This window comes from Diuraphis noxia, unplaced genomic scaffold (genome assembly GCF_037042655.1).
Source record: "Diuraphis noxia isolate RWA-SAM2 unplaced genomic scaffold, SU_Dnox_SAM2 contig0003, whole genome shotgun sequence".
In the NCBI taxonomy this organism is placed as follows: domain Eukaryota; kingdom Metazoa; phylum Arthropoda; class Insecta; order Hemiptera; family Aphididae; genus Diuraphis; species Diuraphis noxia.
In genome coordinates, this window is record NW_028301713.1 from 23,521,874 (window position 1) to 23,546,219 (window position 24,346).

A 24,346-nucleotide genomic window follows, 5' to 3' on the forward strand; every position below is an offset into this window, starting at 1 on the left:
TATTTGACCAATGCCATCACTTCCCTCTTAAATTTTAATTTTAGGTTAAGAATGTTAAGATAACAAACTTAAATTGTAAAGAAATTACAAAATAGTAAATACAAATTACAAATTTACAATATTATAAAAACATTACTTTTTTGATTGAAGAGTGTTATTGTCTTATTGAGTCTTGAGTATTGATACTTATGGTCTCTGATACGATTCGATCTACAGTGTTTACTAACCATTAACTAACTGCTTGTTGCTCACTCGGTTACTCACTTGGCAAATTGTAATTTGTCACTTTCACGTTTTGTCAGTTGTTCTTTGTCACGTCTCGTCTGTCCATTGTTCACCCTTAAATAGCAAAACACTTCTATAGGATTGACTTCTCCATTGAAAAAATATTCTTCACTGTTGAGTTTTGCGAACTATCTCTTTTGCTAGGCTCTTTATAATATTTTTCTTTATAGTTATTAGTTACCACTTTTACATGCTAGGTACTACTACCTGTGTGGTTAGTTCAAGTGGACCATTATTTAAATTGTTTAGTGACGAATAAATAGACGATTTTTTAAATTTCGATCAAACTTCTAAATTATAATGAACAGTAACTATAAAGTTTGCAACACCATTTCTGATGTGAAATCGGTGATTTCGTCTGAAAATAATTCTTTTGATGTTCACATTGAATCAGATTTACCCGAAACAACGAAAACTGAGAAATGTATTTTGGGAATTGACGAAGCTGGCCGTGGTCCTGTCCTTGGTATGTATGAAAAAAAAATACAAATATATCCAAGTATAGTGAGCAGGTATGGTAATTAGTTTTCATTTCAAGTTTCAACTAGATAATATCTAGACTTTAGATATAATACCTAATAATACCTACAGTATGATTATCTCAAAAAAAAATATACCTAATTTTCAATTTTAACTACCTACTATTCTAGGTATAACTGTATCTTACATTTGTAGACCATGTCTTAGTCATTGTACATAATATATTAGATATTTCAATTCATATAAAATAATTTCTACATTCTTATAGGTTATAAATACATTAAACTATACTAAACAGTATTCATTGCTCATAAAGTGGTAAACAGTTATACTTAATACCCGACTTAATATTTTCTTAACAATACAGTTCAAACCAATCACCTAAGATATTAGTAGGTACAGTTTAAAATGGGTTGTTAATACCCATCTTAAAAAAATGTGTCATTATTTCTCTGTTGTTGTTAAAATATGCGTTTTTATCTTATATAAATTTTCAAGTCGATACTGTTGATTTTTACCTATGTATGTTAAATTTAGTTCAAAAATAATTAATTCTAATATGTTATAATCATCTTCATATACTTGATGTTAACTTTACAATATACCATTGATTGAAATTCTATTTATTTTTTAATACATTTTTATACCTGCTATTTTGAATTTTATTTAGTAATGTTTTTGTTTCTAGGTCCAATGGTATATGGTACATCTTACTGTTCAGCAGATAATCAAGCTATTCTGAAGACATTGGGATGCGCTGATTCTAAAGTTTTGTCTGAACAAGCTAGAGATGATATTTTTGATGAAATAACCAAACAATCTGAAATACTTGGGTGGGCTGTACACATCATATCACCAACTACAATTAGCAATTGTAGCTTTAGGAGGTATGTGTATGAGTTGAAATGATTTTTTTATTTTTGTGCCAATGGCATGCATTTAATTCAAGCTTTAGTACTAGATTTTTAGTTTTTACCATAATTTTAGAGACTAGAAAATAGAAATCATGTAACATGACAAATTTGTGTTCTATTTTCATATTATCTTCAACAAAGAAGACATAATTAATGCCAGAGTTAGATATGCCACTAGCAAATTAATTTATGAGCATGGCAAGAGTATATCATCCAAAAAAAAATAAAAATAATATTAACATTGCTTACATAGTATATCTACTATTAATTTATACTCATCAGTGTTTTTTATATTATTTTGGATTTAGGCAAAAGTGTTCTTTGAACGAAATTTCACATAATGCTGCTATTGGCTTAATACAACGAGTGTTGGATAGGGGAGTAAATATTTGTGAAGTATTTGTTGATACTGTTGGACCGCCTGAAAAGTACCAAGTAAGAATATTATTAGTTTTTATTTTATAATTAATATTCTATTAAAAAACTTATTATAGTATCTCTTATAAAATTGCTGTTTTGTTTATAAAATATGTACAATATATTTTCAGTATTATGTTTATATACTTGCCAATTTTATAAACTAAGAACCAAAATTTTCATTATTTTAAATCAAAAACAATTGACAAAAAATGATAAGTGGTGGGAAAACCACTTATCATTTTAGCTGTAACAACACCGACTCAATTGTGGTCTGACACATTTTCTGGTGGCATTTTAAACTTCAACCTTACTAATCAAAATAAATTAATATTAGTGACAAATTGTATGTATAAAAGTAGAAGTCAGATAATAATTTTACACATAAAATATTATAAATTTATTCATGTAAAAATGTAGACTGAGTTAGTATATGATGTAATGTTATTTGAATCTGCATAGAATTATGTATAAAAACCTAAAACTAAAGCTTTTACAATATTTTATGTTTTACATTTTAAGATCTCATACTATCTCATATAATTATGGTCAGAGGCGCCGACTTTTAGATATTAGCGCGGGGGCAAACTCTTCAATTAAGTGAAAAAAAATTCTATAGTATGCTGTAGTTTACTTACCGGGAGGAGTAATTACCAAATTGTCCCTTAACTCTATTTTAATACTCCTCTAGGGTGCTATAAATATATTTGTTTATAATTTATAAATAATATTATTTGAATTGAAAATTTTTAGTTTATATACTATAATGGTAATAAAATCAGTTCCGTCTCTATATTACGGGAAAAATTGAAATGACAGATGTATTTTTAGACAAAATATAAAACCAAATAGTAGTGAACGTCAAGCGATCTATAATATTTATAGATCATATTTAGGTAATATACAAATATACAATCGTCGATGTTCTAATGAATATTTTCATGTTATAATCTGGTATTTTAACCAAATAATTATTATTGTACACAACGGGGCACGGGGGCAAAAGTATTATTTCGCCCCCGTTAAATCAATGTACGGGGGCGATCGCCCCCTTTGTCCCCGCGGAGTCGGCGCCTATGATTATGGTTATTTTGCATTATAATATTTTGTAACACGTATTGTTCATTTATCATTTGTAAATTTGTAATTAATTGTATATTATTTTTATTTTTAGGAAAAATTGTTATCAATATTCCCCCAACTAAAAATCACTGTGTCTAAAAAAGCTGATTCTTTGTTTCCAATTGTAAGTGCTGCTAGTATTTGTGCCAAAGTAACTCGTGATGCTGCATTAAAAAATTGGAAATTTGTTGAAAGACCTGGGGAAGATGTTGATTCAAATTGGGGAAGCGGATACCCAAATGGTATAACAAAATAATTATAAATACCAATGTTTGTTGTTTTGACTATAAGTTTAGAATGTAAAAACAAAATGTTAAATTTAATATATCTTTTACAACCTAGATCCTGTGACAAAAGAATATTTAAAAAAAAACATTGATCCGGTATTTGGTTTTCCTAGTATTGTACGATTTTCTTGGTCTACAGCAGAATTGGTACTAAAAAGTAATGCAGCACAAGTAGACTGGTAAGTATATGTTATTGCATTAAGATGAAATTATAAGATCATATGATCTGTGTTTAATTTGGGTTTTATTATAAAAAATTGAAACAAATTGAATAATTTGTAAATGAAATATTTAATATCTTGTGTAGGTCTGATGAAGAAGAAGATGAAGATGAAAAATTAGTACCTATAACATCATTTTTTGGTCAACATAATAAACAAGTCCAACAAAAAACACCTTTTTTTGATGATAGGGGTTTAATAGTTACAACTGAATTTTAGTAAATGATAAAGCCATTATATATTTGTATATTTAATCTAAATAATTATAGCTTTTTTTCGGCTCGTATAATGTTTACTTTATTAAGTTACTTATTTAAATTTATAATTCAATATTAATATATTATATGCAAATTATAATTAACATTGCTGGATACTAGTTTATGTGTACTTATTTATAAAAATTAAACTTTAGTAAAGATTCTGTATAGTTATATTTTCCCTGTATTTTATATTTGAAATATAGTGAGATTCTTGCCATTGTATTTATTGAATTAATTACTACATAATATTTATTTATTTTTGTATACACTTCTGGACTGTAAAAGCTTAAGCAGACTAATAAAATTTAAATTTAATGAATATTGAAACATTTTTAAGTCTTCTAGATTTTTGAGGAAATTATCAAAAGGAAAGGGTTGGTAGGTAGATCCTATGGTGTAATTTTTTTAGTTGAGATTATGAGTTGGTTGAGTACTTGTTATTAAAACTTAAAAATTTTAATTCATTCAAAATTTAACATTTTTAATAATCAGCTCAACTTTCATTTTTAGGAGGTGGGCGATAAAGAGTAAATGTGTAAACATTATGATCTTTTCCAGGCCAAAAAACATATAAACTGTTCATTCATCAAAAAGTGTTTTGTACTATATTTTTAATTTATTGAATAAACGTAGTATAACAAGTGGTTATTTGTATAAATAATAAAAATATTGCATAATAATTAGATATAGATTATATTATTTAATATTAAAGGATATTCCTTGAAATTATCATTTCTTTTAAATAAATTATAACTTTATCATTTATTTCTAGCATTGTAATATGTTTTTAATTACTACGAGGGGCAAGCAGCATGAAGTATTGGTATTATAATTTATTGACTATATTTGAGAAAAAAACATATTGGTTATGGTAGTTGCATAGTTAAAATTTCTTAAAATATATTGTAAACTACTGATTCTAAATTCAAATTGTATGTATCGAAATACTCAAAAAAATATTCTGCTTTGGAATATGTAATAATATAAATTGTAAGTTTTCATTCAGAAAAGTATAAAACTTAAAAAAATATATATTTTTTTTTTTTGTAATGATTAGAAACCATATAAAATTTTTTTTCAAAAACATTAATACTATTTGATGTAATAAGTTGTTCATTATGAAAGAATACCTATATATTATGTACCTATGACCTATTTTATAGACATTAGGTTGATTAGCAGCAGTTATATTTTGCATTAAATCTTCATTTAGCACCACTTATCAATGTTTTTCTTTGATGAGTGACAATTAAAAAATAGAATCATTAGATTATTAAAATATTTTCTTTATTTTTTTTTATTAATGCGTAGTTTAACTAACCATTCATTAATAATGTACCTAACTTTTATTTTCAATATTTCAATTTTAATTACATTATGTAAGCCTTTAATTTGAATTATTATTGTATATTTTGTTTTTACGTAATGTCAATTGCAAATTGTTGTAATATTTCTTTTTTATCAGTTTTATTTTATTTATTTAAGAATTAATGAAGAACAGTCTTGCACAAAGATATTATGTGGATGTTTGAAGAACACCGCAGCTGTATGAATTATATAATTGTATAAATTACATATTGTCTATAATGTGTAGTTGTGATTTATAACTATACCAAAGTAAAGTAACTATTTTAAACTTTAAGGGAATTGTGAAGAATCAGTAAATGTTTAATTTTTCATTTAACTTTTCAATGATGTTTGTTTTCCTATGTAGTGAACACTTTTCAGCTATATAACTATCTAGTTAATAAATCACCAATAGTTTCAAATATGCTTTAAACTTATTTACTTCTTAATAATCTAATAAATATAAATATAAATATTATCTAATATATCTAATGAATATATTAGGTACACACATCAATTAAATCAAAATAAATTCTGAGTGTACTTTGTCAAGACAAAGTGTAAGTTGATAATGTTTCATATAAAACTAGGTACACATATGTATTGCGTAATAAATTCTAATAGACATAATATTTGACATTTCTAATTTTAAAGATACTTTAATTAACTGTCAATTATATTATGGATTACAAGATAGTGATTATGGGTGTAACATATTCAGTGGCGTGGTGAACTAAAAATATTCCAGAGGCAACCCCCCATATAGATGACCCACCCCACATGTATTTGCATGTAAATAAGTACAATCCTTGATACCCACCCCCCAATATTTGAAAAATCCCAGAGGCAATTGCCTCTGAAATTACTTTTTGCCACGCCACTGAACATATTTAAAATGTTGACAAACTTTAAAATTGCAACTTTTTTTTATCAATTCTACCTACTCCTAAAGTTATGTTTCTTTATTCAGTTTGCAAAACATGCTGCAGTTTAAGTATGAATATTGCAGTGATTATTTCAGAATAGTGTGGTTGGTATAATTCAAAATGAAGTATTTTAATTGAACAAGATGAGTTCTATCTCTGCGATTAGAATTCAGTGCGAAACCGGTTAGTGTGTTCCTGGCGTTCCTGCACTAAATGTTAGACTCAATGGAGTAACTAGATCAAAAAACTAAGGGGAGGGAGAAAACAGTTTATTAACCAAAACCCTAAGACCTCCCTCCAGTTTTAAAATATTTTTCTTTTGTAGACACCTATAGTTGTTTGGTTTTATACGAGTCTTAACAAAACTCATTCTATGGTTTAGATACAAATTGCAAGTAGTAGTTACCCATATAGATAATGATAAACAATATTGAGTACATAGGAGTTCATTCATTAATATGTAGACCCATCTGGATAGATGAAGACCAAAATTATAGCGTGGCCTCAAAAAAATTATGCTACTGATGGTTAGAGTGGTTAGATTAAACTCTTTTTAATGTGATGATAGGAAGATTAAGTGTGTGCATAACTAAAATGCTTCAAAATCAATATAGATAATATATTGGCTATTATTTAGTTTTAATATATAAAATAAATTACATTTCTATGATGTTTTGCATTGTTGAATTATAAAGTGTAATGTTTATAAAAGAATTTACAGGTTTATTTTGTTATGCATATTTTCTTGATAAATTTCACATAATTTATGTGATAGTTAACTTAAATTGATGTTAATATTTTATAATATTTATATATTGAATAGTGAACACCCATTAATGATTAATATGTTATGTTTGAAAATAACTGCTTCTGGACTCTGGTAGTATATTATGGGTAGATGTTTTAATACTTAATTAAATTTAATAATTTATGTATAATCTTCTTTTATAATGGTGTCAACAACTTTATTTTAGATTTAATATAAGGGTTACAATGATGTCTGAAGACATAACAGCTGGTGAGTATAAATGTCCAACAAATTCAAAAAATGTCAATAATGGTTTAATTTTTTCTACACAGAATTATTTTAAAAACATACATCTTGTCACGCATCTAGGGTAAAAATGTTGTTTTTTTATTAGTGATGCTTTCTCTTTCTTTCCACATTATTTGTTTGAGCATCAATTTCTAGGTTTAATTTAAAATTAATAGAATGGTTCACTGTTAAGTAGAATTCTGTTCATCAAAAAAATGATGTGCTAAATTCAAATTTAAAATAAATAATCATACAATAAATATTTAAAAAAATAAATACCTTATCTTAATAACATATCGTCCAACAATCACGAGAACAATTATTTATTATAATAGGCAGTGTTAGGTAAAATTAAATCTGATGATACCTATAGTCGATAGCGTTTTATCCCTGAAATGAGAAAACTCAGAAAACATTTCCGGATTTCTACACTGGCCATCAACCTGATGACTAAGACTACACTTTTGTCAACCAAATTGCAATTAATTGATTTCGACAATGTCATCGAAAACTTTGGATGGATAAAACTTCCAAAACAATGATTTCCATAAAATATTTGTATAACACCGTCGTCCTCACTCCTCATTTCCTCAACTCATTGAAATACGACGTAACATGTTTCATAAAAAAAAGAAATCACGAGTAGGCGGGTAGCGCGTAAGAGGATAGGTAAAAGCCAAAAGGCAAAAGGTAAAGTGAACTAGTGAACAATGTATTAGTGAATTTGTCATAATTTGTCATCAATCATCAATGTTTACTTGTTATCATATATCTGATATCACAGAATTCTGTGCTAAAAATCTGAATATCTAATCATCGGAGGCGATATTTTCAAATTTCAAAAAAGAAATTTCGATACATCGATACGTTACGACGAGAAAATGTACGTACCAACTCGTATCGAAATTCGAAGTAAACTCCACTTACTTTCTTCAAAATATTGTTGATTTAAATTTTAGCCTACGGTACCGTACGCATAGGTCAGTGTTAAATTGAAGACGGTGACGAGACTGTCGGGTACATCACACGGGTACTGGACGTCGAGTATACTTCTAAACGAAAATTTGTCTTTAGTAAAAGTAAATATGGTATACAAATGTGTGATTCCGAATTGTGGTACAACTTATCTGAACGCGTCAAAGACAAAATTATATAAGTAAGTTGAACATTCAAAAATCACATTGGATATGAAAGTTATATGTTTGTGTAGAAAAGTAATTAACATTTTTTCCTATATGTAGGTAAGTATTATAATTTTCCAATATTAAAATCTAAATGGATAAAAAGTTGTTCAATTACAAAACATCTCGTATCTTACAAAGTTTGCAGTAAACACTTTTTTCTTGAAGATAATATTAAAGATAATGGTCACTTAATGCCCGTTGCTGTTCCAAGTATACATCTGGATGTAAACGTACGTGAATGTTATGTCTATACACCTGCCTACCTATATAGGTTTATAATTATCCTATTTAAAATTATTGTACACTCATGTATGAGTACCTATACAAACAATAATTTTCAATCGAACCTAGCTGACCCACCGCAAACCTCTGAGACCTCTACTAGTTTGATCCAAAAATACGTACCTCTAACTATCAACAAATAATTTTTTTAAATACATGTTTTGTGTACTATGTATTGCAGTATATCACCAACTCATACACCTAAAAACAACAATTTTCATTTAATAATCCCAGATATTTTTATGACTTAACCGAAGAACATTTTTTAACACCAAAAAGAGCTAAAAGACATCTAGAATTTGCCAAAAAAAAGTAGGTACTTGTGCGTTATCGCGACTACCTTGATTTCACTTGTGCATTTTCTTTATTATATAGTATAAAACTTGTAAATACCTTATGTATTTATTAATGCCTTTCGCAATCAATTAAACCGATTCATCAAAACATTTTTATATTTGCTGGACAATGCAGTTATAAATTATAATTTTAATTCATCTCTAAAAAAAAAAACAACGTCCCAAAATTCCGTTAATAACAACAATACGCTCATCGTGTACATCTATATTATTATATTATTATTGTGTAATAATTATAATTTATTCATTTGTTTCGTACGTATTGTTTCATCGTGACTTCCAGTGAATCTGTATACTATTGTTCGAATCAAAGTGCCTGAATTATTTATAATATGCAATTATTTAATACAGTATATTGTGATTGTGATACAATATGTAAATTATTTGTTCCTTGTTCTTTCACGAATTGATGCGGAAACCATCACCACAATAATGGATAGGTATAAATGTATCGAGTGGGTTCCGTTTATTACAATCAATAGTAGCATAATTCGCACTAGGTAGCTATGATATTTTATTATTTATTTATTAACAATGATCGCTTCCCAGCTATTATTTCATAGGTACATTTTATTTTATATCATATAAAACTAAAATATATTAATGTTTTATAAATTAAATATCGAAAATCGCCCAGATAAACTTCATCTTCTCTTCAATAATTTATTGTGAAGTTCAACATTTGTTTAAATGTTCACTGTCGTAATGTCACTCGGTGGGCAATATTGTTGGAAATACGAAACTTAATTTCAACGTTTCACTAAAATTCACATTTGTAACAATTACCAATAAATTAATAATACTATAATAGTGTGTTAAGTACTTCGTAATTGACATGTAGGTGCACGTGCGGTGGTGCTCCGCTATTTATTTTATTCACAGTCACTCACAAGTCACATTAATAATGAATAATGATCACTTATATTACTCACCCAGTCACCCAATTACACAATTCGCATGGGCAAATCACGTAGAACATTGTCTATATATTGAATTCATTAAAAACGGTCAGTATTGTCAGTATTGATACCCCTTATACCATGTTTATTAAACCTTTACCCAGGGCCTGATTAAGGAGTTGGTCGCCTGTAGGCTAGGGCTGATTTTTACCTCAAAATTATTTTGTGGCGCCCCAAATTTAACGTTGACCGCTTTGGCGCCCTAGGCTGTAGCCTATTTAGCCTATTGGTTAATCAGGCCCTGCCTTTAACCTAATTAATCATACTTTGTATTTTAATTTTTCATGCATATTTTCTAAACGAAATACTTTCGATGGCTCATTTATTATGATTATTTTTATTATATTAGCTTTATTTGGAGGTAAAAACATAAGGAAAGAGAGAGGGGAGTGCGAGTTCCTTTGCTAGTTTTTCTTAATTTTTGAAAGTTCCCCTACAGATTATTTTCATGGGAGGTACCTATAGGTATTGTTATTTATTTTATTGTTTATTTGTTACATAATTCGTTTCGCTTAATTACTTTTTGAATACAAATTTTATACCTACTATATTTTCGCTTGATTTTGTTTAAAAAGATTCAGAATAATTTCAAATTAAATTTTATGAATTAAACAAATCATAATCATATTCAGTGGCGTATTTTTTTTATTTTTTTTTTTTTGGTGGTGGGGGGTGAAGGGTCTTCCTCATCTGGACACCCCTAACTTAGGTTAGGTTGGGCAAAATACCGGTAACCGTCTAGGCGCGCAAAATTTTAAAATATGTCAGCCCGTTAATTACCATTCGACTATCAACAATCAGGTAGGGCATAGAACCATAGATAATTAATAATTTTTAATGATGACAATAATATTGATATAATAAAATAATAATTGTTCAGTATAAATACAAATTAATATAAAATAGGTGATCTGCTATAGGGCACTATGTCAAAAACTTAAAATAATGTCTCAGAATAGAATCTATTCAATAGATAAATAAATATGATATAACTAATATTAATAATGATAAATAATGATATTTTCAATTTTGTTATTGTCAATCATAGACTTAGGTTAAGTCTAGCATGAGATCTATGTTATCATTTTGTCAATAGATAATAATAAAGTACATGACAAATAAGAATTTATTTAATTTATTTGTCATGATAAAGTATAAACATAGGTTAAATAATAGGTTAATGAATAAGTTTAGTTACATTAAAATTAAAATTAAAAATCACATAAAAACATAATAAAGTTATTGGTTTTGAATTAAAACAAGTTTTGTGTATTTAGACCTAATTGTTATGGTATCATTTTCATTTGTTAATTCGTGATACATTCGTATATCTAAATATTTGAAGATAATTAAATTCGTCAATTGGTCGCCGTGAGTATCTAAAATGGATATGTTTTCGCTGCAATCGTTTTTATTAAAATATATGTTTAATTGATGCAAATTAGTACATCATTTTTAGTTGTAATTCACAATATTATAACTTAAGAGTTAAAACTTTAATTATTTGATTTCTCTATTCAAGACAAGATACGAATATAGTAATATAATGATTTATTATTATTTAATATTTATGGTAATAAACTGATAAAGCCTATGATACCAATATTCAGTAACCTGTGCTACATTTTGTAACCATATTGGTAACTTAAGTTCTCTTCTGTCACAGATGAGAACAATAGCATGGCCTATCAATTTCTTTATTATCTATGTAAATCATCCAAAATACGCCACTGGTTATACTATTGATTATGTATAAAAAGTACAAATAAGAGTAATTATTACTAGGTATATACAATATTATATATTAGTATTTTTATTTATAACCATCATAAGCGTGCAGACCTTTTTGGCAGGGTGGGCCAATTCAATTATGATTTAGATACTTCAAGAGATACTTTAAAATATTTAATTAATTAAATTTTTCAATTTTCAATTAATTTAATTAATTATTATTATTGAAAATTGTAATTTGTTATTGTATTATTTAAGTTTCATGACAAAAAATTGAATGTAGGAAAAAAATCCACGGGAAAAATAAGCTACGGAAAAAAAAGCTAAATTACAATAATTAAACATATATAACAATTAAAATTAAAGTATTATTTAAAAATTGTTTATAAATAATTGGTCAAATATATAAATAAGAAAATTTAAAGTATTATTCAAAATTTTTAAACATTGGTCATATTGTATACATAATACATATATATATATAATTATTAATACACACGGTTATATCGTTATATGTTAATTATTAATTTAAAATTTTTAACACAGTTGGTCTACTGTATTGTCCGTATTCATATTATATAAAAATAAAATTGTTAATATTATAATATTAATAAATTATAAGATTAGGTCATTATTTATTACACAAGTAATACAACATCACGTTTAAGTACAAACTACAAAGTTACAAAGTCAAAACATTTTTCACTATTATTTTCGAGTAGGTAATAAAAGTATATAAACCCAGATCTATGAACAACTTGTGGGGATGCTTTAACTGTCAAACATATCCTCCTATACTGTCGAAACTACGCAGACACCAGAACAGCCTTAAGTATACCTGAGCATCTATATGAAGCACTTGGACCCGATCATGAAAACACTATCAAAATCATAAAGTTTCTTAAAATAACCAAATTGTATAACCTATCTGACATTTGTATTTGTATTTGTATCTATTTTGTACTTGTATTTTTTTTCTTTTCATCTTTCTCTCACTTCCAATGCTGTACTTCTATATTTTAACGTTATACCTTAATAAATAATCTACATTGTACTTGTACATATTCATAATGTTATCTAGCACCTAATTTAATGTTTACATTGTACAATATGCCAATAACCTTAGTTGTTGCGGCTTTAATAAAAAAAAAAAAAAAGTATATAAGTATAAAAGTATAATATATAGGTCAATGAAAACGTATTGTGTGTGCTATTGCAGTTAAAAATTCTGGTAAGCTTTTGTTTCCTTCTTTGATTTCCAAACAAAGATTTTTTAATAAGTTTTGGTTTTTTTCACATAGATACCTAGATAAGTATAAGTATAATGTATATACTCTGTAGAGGATGATTCTTTTTTAAATGTACATGTTGCAATATGAACTATATGCTACCTTGAAATAAATTAATTTATGTATATTTTAAATTTAAATTTTTTGTTTAATAAAATCAATACATTCATTGCTGTTTAGAATCTAAAGTATATTCATTACTATGGAATTATAAATAATAAATAATAACATTATAACCTGTGTATTAATAATTAAATACATATATATATGACCAATAATGTGTAAACAACTTTTAAATAATACCTAATTTAATACTTTAATTTTAATTGTTATATATTTAATTATTGTAATTTGGCTTATTTTTCCCGTGGATTTTTTTCCCTGGATTATTTTTCCCGTGGCTTTTTTTTCTCTGGATTTTTTTCTTGGCTTTTTTTCCGTGGCTTTTTTTCTGACTACCCAAAAAATTATCAGGTCACAATATATACAACAAATACAGTACGGCTCGCAGGGTGGGCCATGGCATGCCATGCGCATGCCTATGATAATCATTTTAAAAAAGGGGCGCCAACTGCTAATATGGCAATATGAGACGATTAGTTACAATAAGTTCTTAAGTGTACGTGCATGCGTTATTTTTATATTTATTTGACTTGGCATGATATTTTAATAATAAAATAGGTCTATTAATATAAATTTACATATCATTGTTTGTTGAAGCAAATCAATTATAATTAATTTCTGTTGCTTAAATTGTTTTTATACCTATTATAGTTTATAGTGATTGTATAGGTATGTATATAATATTATCATTGCATTTAAATCCCTCGTTGAGCTTACAGTGGCGGATGCAGGTTTGGGGGTTCAAACCCCCTCCTCACCCCTAAATGAATAGATGATTAGTTATTTTATAATGTCCGCCCCCGAGCTTCACATGTTTGTCTTTGGTCAGCAACAATTAAAATACAGAACTATTGACTCATCGAAATTTTTTTTTATTTGTGTGATGTTAATTCATAAATATTAAATATATTCATTAATATTGCTCCCTCTTTTGCTTTTATTATTTCAATTTTATAATTACAATACCTAATTCATTAATTTGACTTATCATACTTATTTTATTGCGTAATATTCATTGAAAATTATTATATTTCTGTTTTTATCTGTTATAGTTTATTTATTTATGAATTAATGTAAAATGAGCTTGCGCCAAGGATATTATGACTAGGTACCTACCTATGTTTGAAGAACACTGCTGAAGCTGTATGAATTACAGAAACATAAACATAATTATATAAACCTACCGATTTTAAACTTAAATGGAAGTGAAAAATCGTGAATGTTTAATTTAGTATTTAGTTTTTAAATTATGTTTGGTTTTCTGTAAATTAACACTCTTCTGGCATCTACGTATACATCTTGGAGTCATAATTTTTTATATACGAATAGGTTCGGTGACATTTTGTTATCACATCTGCACTGAAAGTTAAGTTTTTGATAACGGTTGGATCGTTGGAAATCGATCCGTTATACCAGCATATTATGTTGTCTCCGTCTTACAAGTGCGTAACATGGCAAATTTTAAGCTCAGCATATCACGTTTAGCTCCGTGAGTTTAAAATTTAGAATTAATTGACCTCTTATAAAAATTAAAAGTGACATTATTATCGAGGGATTCTCACAAGCTTTTTATTATATTTTATCTTTAAAGCGAGTTATGAGTATTTTAAGATAAACAAACAATTTACAATTTTAAAAATACTCATAATTCGTTTTAAAATTAAAATAGAATAAAAAGCCTATGAGAATCACTCGATAATAATATTACCTTAATTTTTATAAGAGGTAAGTTCACTCTAAATTTTAAACTCACGGAGCTAAACGTGATCTGCAGTTAAATTTGCTGTTACGCACTTGTAAGACGGAGACTACACATGGGTGTAGCCGTAGCGTCCTATTAAAGTAAAATGGAAATTCACTTTTTTTGTATTACCCATTTGTTACTAGTCGGTATCTATTGAGTAGTGACCCTTGTCGGCCTTATCTACTTTTTCCTTTAAATAAATAATTATAGTTGTTCATACTTACCTATATTAATTATTTAATAATATAACTGCTTTGTCAGCTCCAATAAATATTATAATAATATATGTTATTAATACGTTCACATTTTGATTTATGAAAAAAAAAAATAATCTAAATTAAATACCTAAGCATCTATAAATAATCCATTATTTGGTTTGTGCAGAAAATATATCTTAAATAAATATATTATATTAAAAGACTATAGAAATGAAATAAATCCCATAAAGACATAAAGTAATAAAACTATACCTAACTATAATGTTATAACTTATAATAGTTAGTGTTTCAATATATAGTCTCACGCTTTAAAATCTTTAATTGGTAAGTCTTGATGAGGACAATTAGATACATATATTATTATATGTGAATGTGTGACATACACTCGTACAATCTTGCCTATTATGTTTACAAAATATTAAAATTATATATTACATTTTATCTGAAATTTTATTTATTTCGTATGGCTGGTATACAAATCAACACAGTTAAGGCCACAATATATATCGAATATAAATCAAAATACGAGTATAAAATAAAAAATAAAATAACTACAGTTAAAAATATAAATATAAAATGTAAATAGTTAAATAAATAAGTAATGATAGTAGGGGCACATGGTCATTGTTTACAGATAAAATCCATAGCCATAAGGCAATGTCTAGTTCTCGAATCCATTTCGAAATATGTAATAAGTAATCTGAAATAAGTAAGTATATATATTTTATACTTTATTGTCTGGTTGAAGAATTTTTATTGTTCCTGCGGGAGTCTGGAGGTGACGAGGAATACTAAAAAAATCATTCACATGTAACAGAGAGATCTGAAAAAAAAAAAATTATGCTAATTAAACGTATGACAAAAATTGTTAATATTATAATATGATAAGTAAATAATTTAATAAATATACTGTTAGAAAATTCTCAAAAATTATATTTAAAAAAAGTCATTTCATTCCAAATTAATCTATCCAAAAAAATATTGAATTTTAAAAAAATTCTAAAAAATAAACTAGGTACTTGACTTGGATAAATCTTTTTAACATAAAAATTGTTCTTATGAGATTCATAAATAGGCTATTTTGAATTTTTTCCAAAAGGATTTTCATTAAATTAAAATTTTTTTATTTTCAGTACTAATAAAAATAAATATAAAAAAATAAATTTGAACAAAAGTTATTCCAAAAGTCAGCTCTATCTGTTACGCCTTGTACGAGTATATAGCCATATATGTATATTACGTATTTTTATACTGTAAGACTATAATACATTAATTCCTCCACTCTTATAATATCTATATCAATATGTTTGGTTATTATTATTTGTATAATTGTATATAATTGGTTTTAATTTATTAGAGGCTATGGTGTCTTCTGATACTATATTCTGTACTATAAGATAATTTATTATGGAATGTGCTAGAAGCAACATTAACCTCATAAAAATTTGAAACAGTCTTTGCAAACGTAGTCAATAGTCATAAACAATAACTGTGCTCAGTATTTTATTTTAAATTCGAAATTCAAATATGGCTATTTATTGCTATATAAATTCAAAATCGCAACACACTAGTAAGTCCACTGTCTATATCTATTATCCTAAACCATTGTGATTGGTGTTGGTGTAAGTAAAACGAAATAAGTTTCCGATCCTGTATAAGTAAAATATTCTAATGTTGTTCAAAATTTTAAAATGCATCATTATGTCATAAATGTGTGAGTTGTGTGACTATTTTATTAATATTATATTATGATTTACCAATATTTTATGAGTAATTACTAATCATAATAATTTATTTTTGAAAAATCAGGCCATCCGCAACAAAATATATATTAATATATTATTATTATATGTATACGTTCTTGAAAACCAGCCAAGCATTCGATGGACAATATATCATATTTGATTGTATAGGCAGAAATCTGTAATGTTTAATATTGTAATATATTATTATTATCGCCATCGTCATCATCATAATCATTATAATTATATTATATAGTTTGCGTATTATAGGGACGATATATTATAAGTACCTTGTAGTTCCGGGAGTGACAGGAACTACGGTGGACCAATATATACCTATTATGTTTGTATGTCCTGGATGAACGGTGTTTTATTGTGCTATGTGCGGGTTGCACTCAAAGTATGACTCATCCTGCTTTTTTACCAGCAGGCAGCGCAACAGTAAAAAAAAAACAGTAAGTTCGACTGTCCGTTTTAATGGACATCTAACTTCCGTTGTGATAATAATATTATAATGCATGTACATTGTGTTCGCTGTAAGTACTTATTCCCACCATATTAATACGATACCTAATTTAATAGTTAGAATCGTTATATTTTATATACAGCAGAACGACTCACCTAAGAACACTCATGCCGGTTTGTTCCATTTAACAATGAATTTATAGAAATACTAGTACTTAGGTAGGTATTCGCTGATCTCTGGAATTTTTATATAATAAACTTGAGGATCAGTTTTCAAATACTTAAATTTTTTATGCTATTGTTACTGAGGCCGTGACGATACAATCTTCTGTTTTTCAGAAGAAATATGAGAATCCCTTTTTTTATTATAAATCATTTAATTAATTAATTTTTTGGAAATTTTTGATGAAAAGTAAGTGCTTGTTAAAATTTCGAACGAGTATGAAAATGTTTATATAAGAAGAATATGTATTATCCTTAAAAATTGTTTAACAAAATCGGATGTATTATTTATTATACTTATTCCGAGTTGCATGAATAATAGTCAATCACTTAACATTTATTGAGTAGTCTAATAGTTATATAGGTATATAGGTAGCTAATTGCCCCTTAGACATGATTCTATGGTCCGTGATTGGTCCAATAAATTGTATTGAACCATTAAATTAATTCATTTTCACTGGACCATTTTTATAAATTTTAAATATTGATAGATTATTATTAACTAAATATTATAACCTTTTCAAATTATCATAACCTCTATATTTTCCAAACCCATTATCGTTGGACATATTAATATCAAATTTGAATAGGTATAGTAAGGGGCGTATATCGATTCCGCCGATTTTATATCAACTCCGCCGGCTATTGATTCTGCCAGCTGCTGTTTATAAAATCTACATATTGATTCCGCCGGCTACTGTTTATAATATTATCTACACATCGATTCCGCCGGACATATGATATACACTCATGTTCAGACGTTAAAATCCATAAGATTATAAGCAATAAGAAAACAGATTTCAACGATTTTAAATTTTTTGTATGACACCTTTATTTTTAATTATTTAATGTAGTAAACAGTATTGTAATTTGTAGGTACAGAATACTTTCCTCGAATTGTTTGTGTATAAACATTAATAATAAACAGTTGATAAATAGTTTTTAAATAATCATTTAAAGTTTAGATAAGTATACCTACAGTAATATAATCAAATACATTGTGCGGGGGCATGTATCGGTTCCGCAAAAAAATCTATTTCCGCCAACTACATCGTTTCCGTCAAAACTATAGAAAAGGTTAGATTTTCATTTCCGCAAAATTTATAATATATACATATATGTCACCACTTGTGTGAGTACAAGTTTGATTGAAAACCACGGGCGAGTGATTAAAGTCAATGGATGAAAATAATCAATTAAAATAATAAATATATACTAATAAAGTAATAACGCTACTTATTCAAAAATTAAATTATTGAAAATGTTTCATATACTTTAACAAATAAACAATTACTGTTCATATAAACATTATTATAAACATATAATCAGATGAGAGTATTGAATAAACATCTGACCTTTTGAATAGAATACGTTTTTCAAAAATGTTGTCGCCATTTGGCATTTGGTGATGATCACTTATTTAGTGTATGGAATCTAAAATAAGATTTGATTGTATATATTATTATTATTACAGCTGCTGATGGTTACAAAATTGAAATCTGCTTAAATACGTAATATATATAAGGTATATAATACCTAGTATGTAATTCGTATACCTAAATGCAATATATAGTAGGAATCAAGTTAATTAGTTAAATATTTATTATTTACAGCAGCGTGAGTCATAGTAGCTCTAAATGTTTCGCTTTTCCAAACGATGGAGATTGAAACGTAGATTTTGTGTTTTAACGTTAAGTACCTAACTGAACCCCTCCCCGTCACTCCCGCTTAAATTTTGTAAATTCACACCACAGGAATAACCACGAAACATATGCAGCTCAGCTCACTAATAATAGTCATAACCTCCGGCCTCCTATATGCAGTATCATCCAGTGACCGCGTCCACTTTTTAACCATTACACCTGTAGTATAATATGTACATGACTATACGCACTAGCTCAGGTACGTCCCACAAAACGCAAAATGTTATTACGATTACAATAATTATTTTTAAAGCACACAACGTGCCGTGACCGCTTATCCACGAGGCGTGACGACGGCTAGCTGTGTGAGTGGCGACTGGCGAGTGTGTTTGTGTGCTGTACGGCGGAGTATTGGATGTTTTAATGTGCCAGAGAAAACGGCGTAAATAAGTATAGTAGGTACCTACTCATCGTGCAAACCAAAACGCGTACTATATGGCGGACCGGGCGGAACAAAGAAAACGTCTATCGTTTCATTCACGGTCCGTCTGTGTTCGTCTATAATGTTTATGTGCTAAAATATTATATACTCGAAGAGTTCCATACTGCAGCTTGCCCAACTGCCCAAGGCCTCTCGTTACGCGATATACGTCGTAATACAATCGTCCGATCGACGAAAATAAAATATAAAATTTCATCTCAGATTCCACGCGCAATTTTTGGTATTTGTTTTCTTACATTACAGTGGTTACAACAACTGTTTACCCATTGCAGAGGTTTATATTGGTAAAAGGGTACCTAAACGATTAAAGTCTTGATTAGGTAGGTAAAGTACGGTAATATATTTTAATAGCCGCCGTTATGTCAAATTTATTGTACATAATATAATCTTTATACATATGGAAAATACGTCACGTAATCGCGTTAAAGGAAATTCGAATTATAGAGGTTCTGGAAAAGAAATCCAAATTGTAAAGTGTGTCCCACCGACAGATATTTCGAATTAACGAGGTTCGAATAATCCAGTGATTAATGTATTATGTTTTTGGGCTGGATACACGTCTTTTGTTTCTGGTCAATTTATCGTATGTAAGGTTTTCGTTGCCACGATGGTTACTATAATTATAATTAACAAAAACATATTTATGGTTCATAGATTTTCCTTATATTGCAGGAAAATGTCGAGTATCGTGCTATGGGTTTTTTTTTAAAATAATATTATATTAATTATTAATATACACTATAAAATGTCCATGTAGACTGTATAGAGCCTTATTTTAAGGTTATCTCTCTTAATCCTTCCTATTTGGAGGGGGCGTAGAGCAGCGATTACAAAATATATAATTACATCTGCAGGGCACCAAATAGCTTGACACTGTAGCAGGGCATACATGAAATGTATAATTTATTTTGTATATATGACATACTATAAACATAGGTGCTATATTCTTTTGATTAGTTGTAATTTCTGTTTTGGAAGTAGGTGGTTAAATCTTAAATATTGGTTAAATGATGTTAAGCACTGTCGAATGTTCGAATTTTGACGAAAAAAAATTCTATACACAACTTACTATTGGTATCTACATATATAAAAAAAAGCTGAATCTGAGTTTAAGATAAGGTAAATATACTGGCCTTATTTGTTTTATCACTGGAAGACCCATTCAGGATTAACTATAATTAATAAATATTAAATACATCTACTAATCCAATAAGTCTTAAACGGATGATTGTTATGATATTGATGAAATTGTTACACAAATTTCGACCGTTTTTCATCACATTATCGTGATTAGATTTATTAGGATGATCCGCATAGTGTCACAGGATACTTTTTATTTGTTGCTCTCTCGTGCTTTTTACTTTTCAACATAAATCTTGGATACCTATACATAGTTGACTTGTGAAAAGCTATAATTTTTTTGTTACATTATATTGTTTCGAATGTTTCCATTAGTTACAGCAAATAATAGTTATTATTATGATTGGATTTGATTTCAGTTGTGTACCTATTGGATGTTTGGTTAAAATGACTTGTGTTAAAGTGTTGCTAAGTTCGGCCAAGTTCAGCTTACATTTAACGGAGCTTCGGAATTGGTAAACCCATCACGGGCGTTAAATGTTTACGGAAAATAACATCATGCAGGTTAAGTTACACTTATTATTTATAAATGTCAATAAATTTTAATAAATCTCAAAAAGTTAAGCGCATATTGTAGTATCATGCTGTAGTGTAAGCTGTTGTTTAAAAAGTCTGTGTGTATAATTTTCCCACGTGGATCGAAGAACTCGGTCATTCTTACAGTGACAGAACAGTTTTACAATGATAATTTTTACACTTGGAACGGAACATAAGTAATATTTTATTTATGCGCGTGTGAGTTCTGCATCAGAGGCTCTCATCAAAACTCGGTAGAGTATGAACCATTTCTGTGAATGGGTTGTAATATTAATTTCTAGTGTATTAGTAAATATTACTTTTACAACGTACCAAACTACCTATATAATATGTCATATTTACTATAGATTTTTGTTTTACCCATGCGTGTGTGTTCGAAAACGTTTGTAGATAACTACGACATAGCTTATGGATTTCAATAGACAAAAACAATTATCAAAAAAACTTACTATATAAAAACCTAAACCCCTTACCAGTTATCTAATATCATTCCTAAATTATTTTAGAAAAACAATAACTGCTATACCTTTTTATGAGAACAATAATCTTTTATTATCAAATAAGTAATAACTTGTTATAGTATTATGTGGATTTGGGCAAGATCGATCAACAGTAGGTAAATGCCCAATAAACTAATGTAGATATATATTTAAAGTACTTATATATACCTATATATATATATATATATATATATATATATATATAGTATATTTAAACCACCATAAAGATAAAAATAAATATTTTATTAAACAATTAAATGTGTCTCATCTACATCAGGTAATCATGATTTGGATAAACGCTTAATTTTAAAACTGTTTGAATATTTGACAATTAATTACATCTAGATACTTTTTATCCTGCAGATATTAAAAAAGATTTTCATAGATATATGATTAATCAATAGACAACAGGTAATTATTCAACAATAAACTTTAAGTCATGTGAAAACTTTTAAATTCCCCGGCAAAAATATATGCACATAATATACGTTATTTTAATGATGTACCCTTCTAATAGTTGCAAGTACACTAAAAACTGACAACTGCAGATACTAAAATTAAGGATTACCTTTCATGAATGGACACAATATATTTGTATATATCATTGCAAAGAGCAGGAAAAAATCACACAAAAAAAGATTACAGATATTTTTATTTGTACATAAACATTATACATTTTATGAACATTTTTAAAACCAATTTTAAATACATACATATTAATATGTAAGTATTAATAAATTAATATGTACAAAATTCAATGCATGTATGTGTGTAAATGTATAACCAATTCTCTATAGCGGACATTTTTTAATTAACCTGCAGGCTGTCCACTATCTATATAGTGGTTTCAATGTGCATCCATTACATTTATTACAGTGATCTATCTACTTGAATGCATGGTACAGTCAATGACTATATACACAGCATTGCGAGTTCTCCAGATTTTTAATATTAAAACTGCAAACGATGTAGTGTTTTGTATAAAACTAAATTTAAAACTCTTTTATATAATATTAAATTAAACAATATGATTGATTGTTTTGAAAATTTCAAAACATTAATTTTTAGATTCGTGTCTTAAGAAATATAATATAATACATATAGGTACGTGTATTATTGTAATTAATACAATTGTTATAGGTAGTGTCGCCGATGGGTGGCTTCTTCCATCAAAATAAGTCTCACTTGTAAATAATATTTTATTACCCTTTTCACATTTATACTCATTGTTCTTTACAAAATATTATATTGTAAATATAATATATCTGATTGTTAATACTTACCTATTGTATTGTTAATTGTATTTATATTTATCTTTTCTATTTTTCTAAACATATACATGTTTTTGAGCAGGGTATAATAATTTTTTTCGTAACCGAATTTCGTAAGGCCAAGTTTGCGAGGCTGATTTTCGTAAAGCTTTGTTTATTGCCATTGAAACGCAAATCAACAATAATAATTTTAAAAAAATGCAATTGAATATCTAACAAAATCTAATGTGCTACTATACATAAATTTTTCACTGAACGATATGCTCAAAACTATATAACTATACATAATATTATGATTGATTTATATTTTGTAATTTTTATTGTATCGTACACATTAGTGTACATAACATATTGCACAAATTCGTAGAAAATGTGAATATTTAGTGGTAATACTGGTAATATTATTATTGAAATAGTCCAAAGTAGATGGTGTAGCGTAAATATATACGTATATATATATTGTTATAATTTATTACCTTTATTGTATAATATTATTGTGTATCTAACAGGTATATTATCGGAATGGTAGATTGACACACTGCTTAGTGCACACACTCACCCGCTCGTCAGTCGTTCTATTACTATTATATTATTGTAACAGTTTACTGTGTAACTATATAGATGATTAACTTATTTATTTATTCTTACCATATCATTACAAAATCCTATGCATTTTTTTTCTCCTACTCAGATACTCAGTTACAATTTATTTATTTTGTCGAAAATTTGAACACTCTCCCTGCCCAGGTCTGACCCAAGACTTGATAGCATCAGTGCCATGTTAAGCTATATCCCTCCCCGGAGCAAATAAAAATATGCCACCCTTAAGAAAATTATATTGATACATATTTTTTATTTTAAGTTGCACCTCCTCAAAAATTTGCCACCCCGGAGAAATTTCCACCCCCTTTGGCCTTTCCTCATCACCGTTAAAAGGGGCTCTGAATATCATTATTATTATTTTTTAAATTTTTTTTTTTTAAAATATCGAATTTACAATCTATAAAATGGTATAATGAGTAAGTGTGATGACAAAATAACAAAATAACATCTAATACAGAAAAAGAAGTCTCCCAGCAGTGCCACCTGACAAGAAATTAGGGTTTCAATTTTTTAGTATTTTCTCCTTAGTTAATTTTTTTT

At 27.6% G+C, this 24,346-nt stretch overlaps 1 protein-coding gene and 1 pseudogene across 1 annotated transcript; both read left to right on the forward strand.

Annotated features, from left to right (window-relative positions):
• Nucleotides 1-69: 69 nt before the first annotated feature.
• Nucleotides 70-5,755, forward strand: LOC107169868 (ribonuclease H2 subunit A). The gene is made up of 6 exons (XM_089224531.1): nucleotides 70-751; nucleotides 1,454-1,652; nucleotides 1,988-2,114; nucleotides 3,271-3,460; nucleotides 3,561-3,684; nucleotides 3,813-5,755. Exons 1-6 carry the CDS (start codon nucleotides 586-588, stop codon nucleotides 3,943-3,945), a joined length of 939 nt encoding a protein of 312 aa, XP_089080657.1. The 5' UTR covers nucleotides 70-585; the 3' UTR covers nucleotides 3,946-5,755.
• Nucleotides 5,756-8,380: 2,625 nt separating this feature from the next.
• LOC107169862 (uncharacterized) lies at nucleotides 8,381-9,141 on the forward strand (annotated as a pseudogene).
• Nucleotides 9,142-24,346: the final 15,205 nt, after the last annotated feature.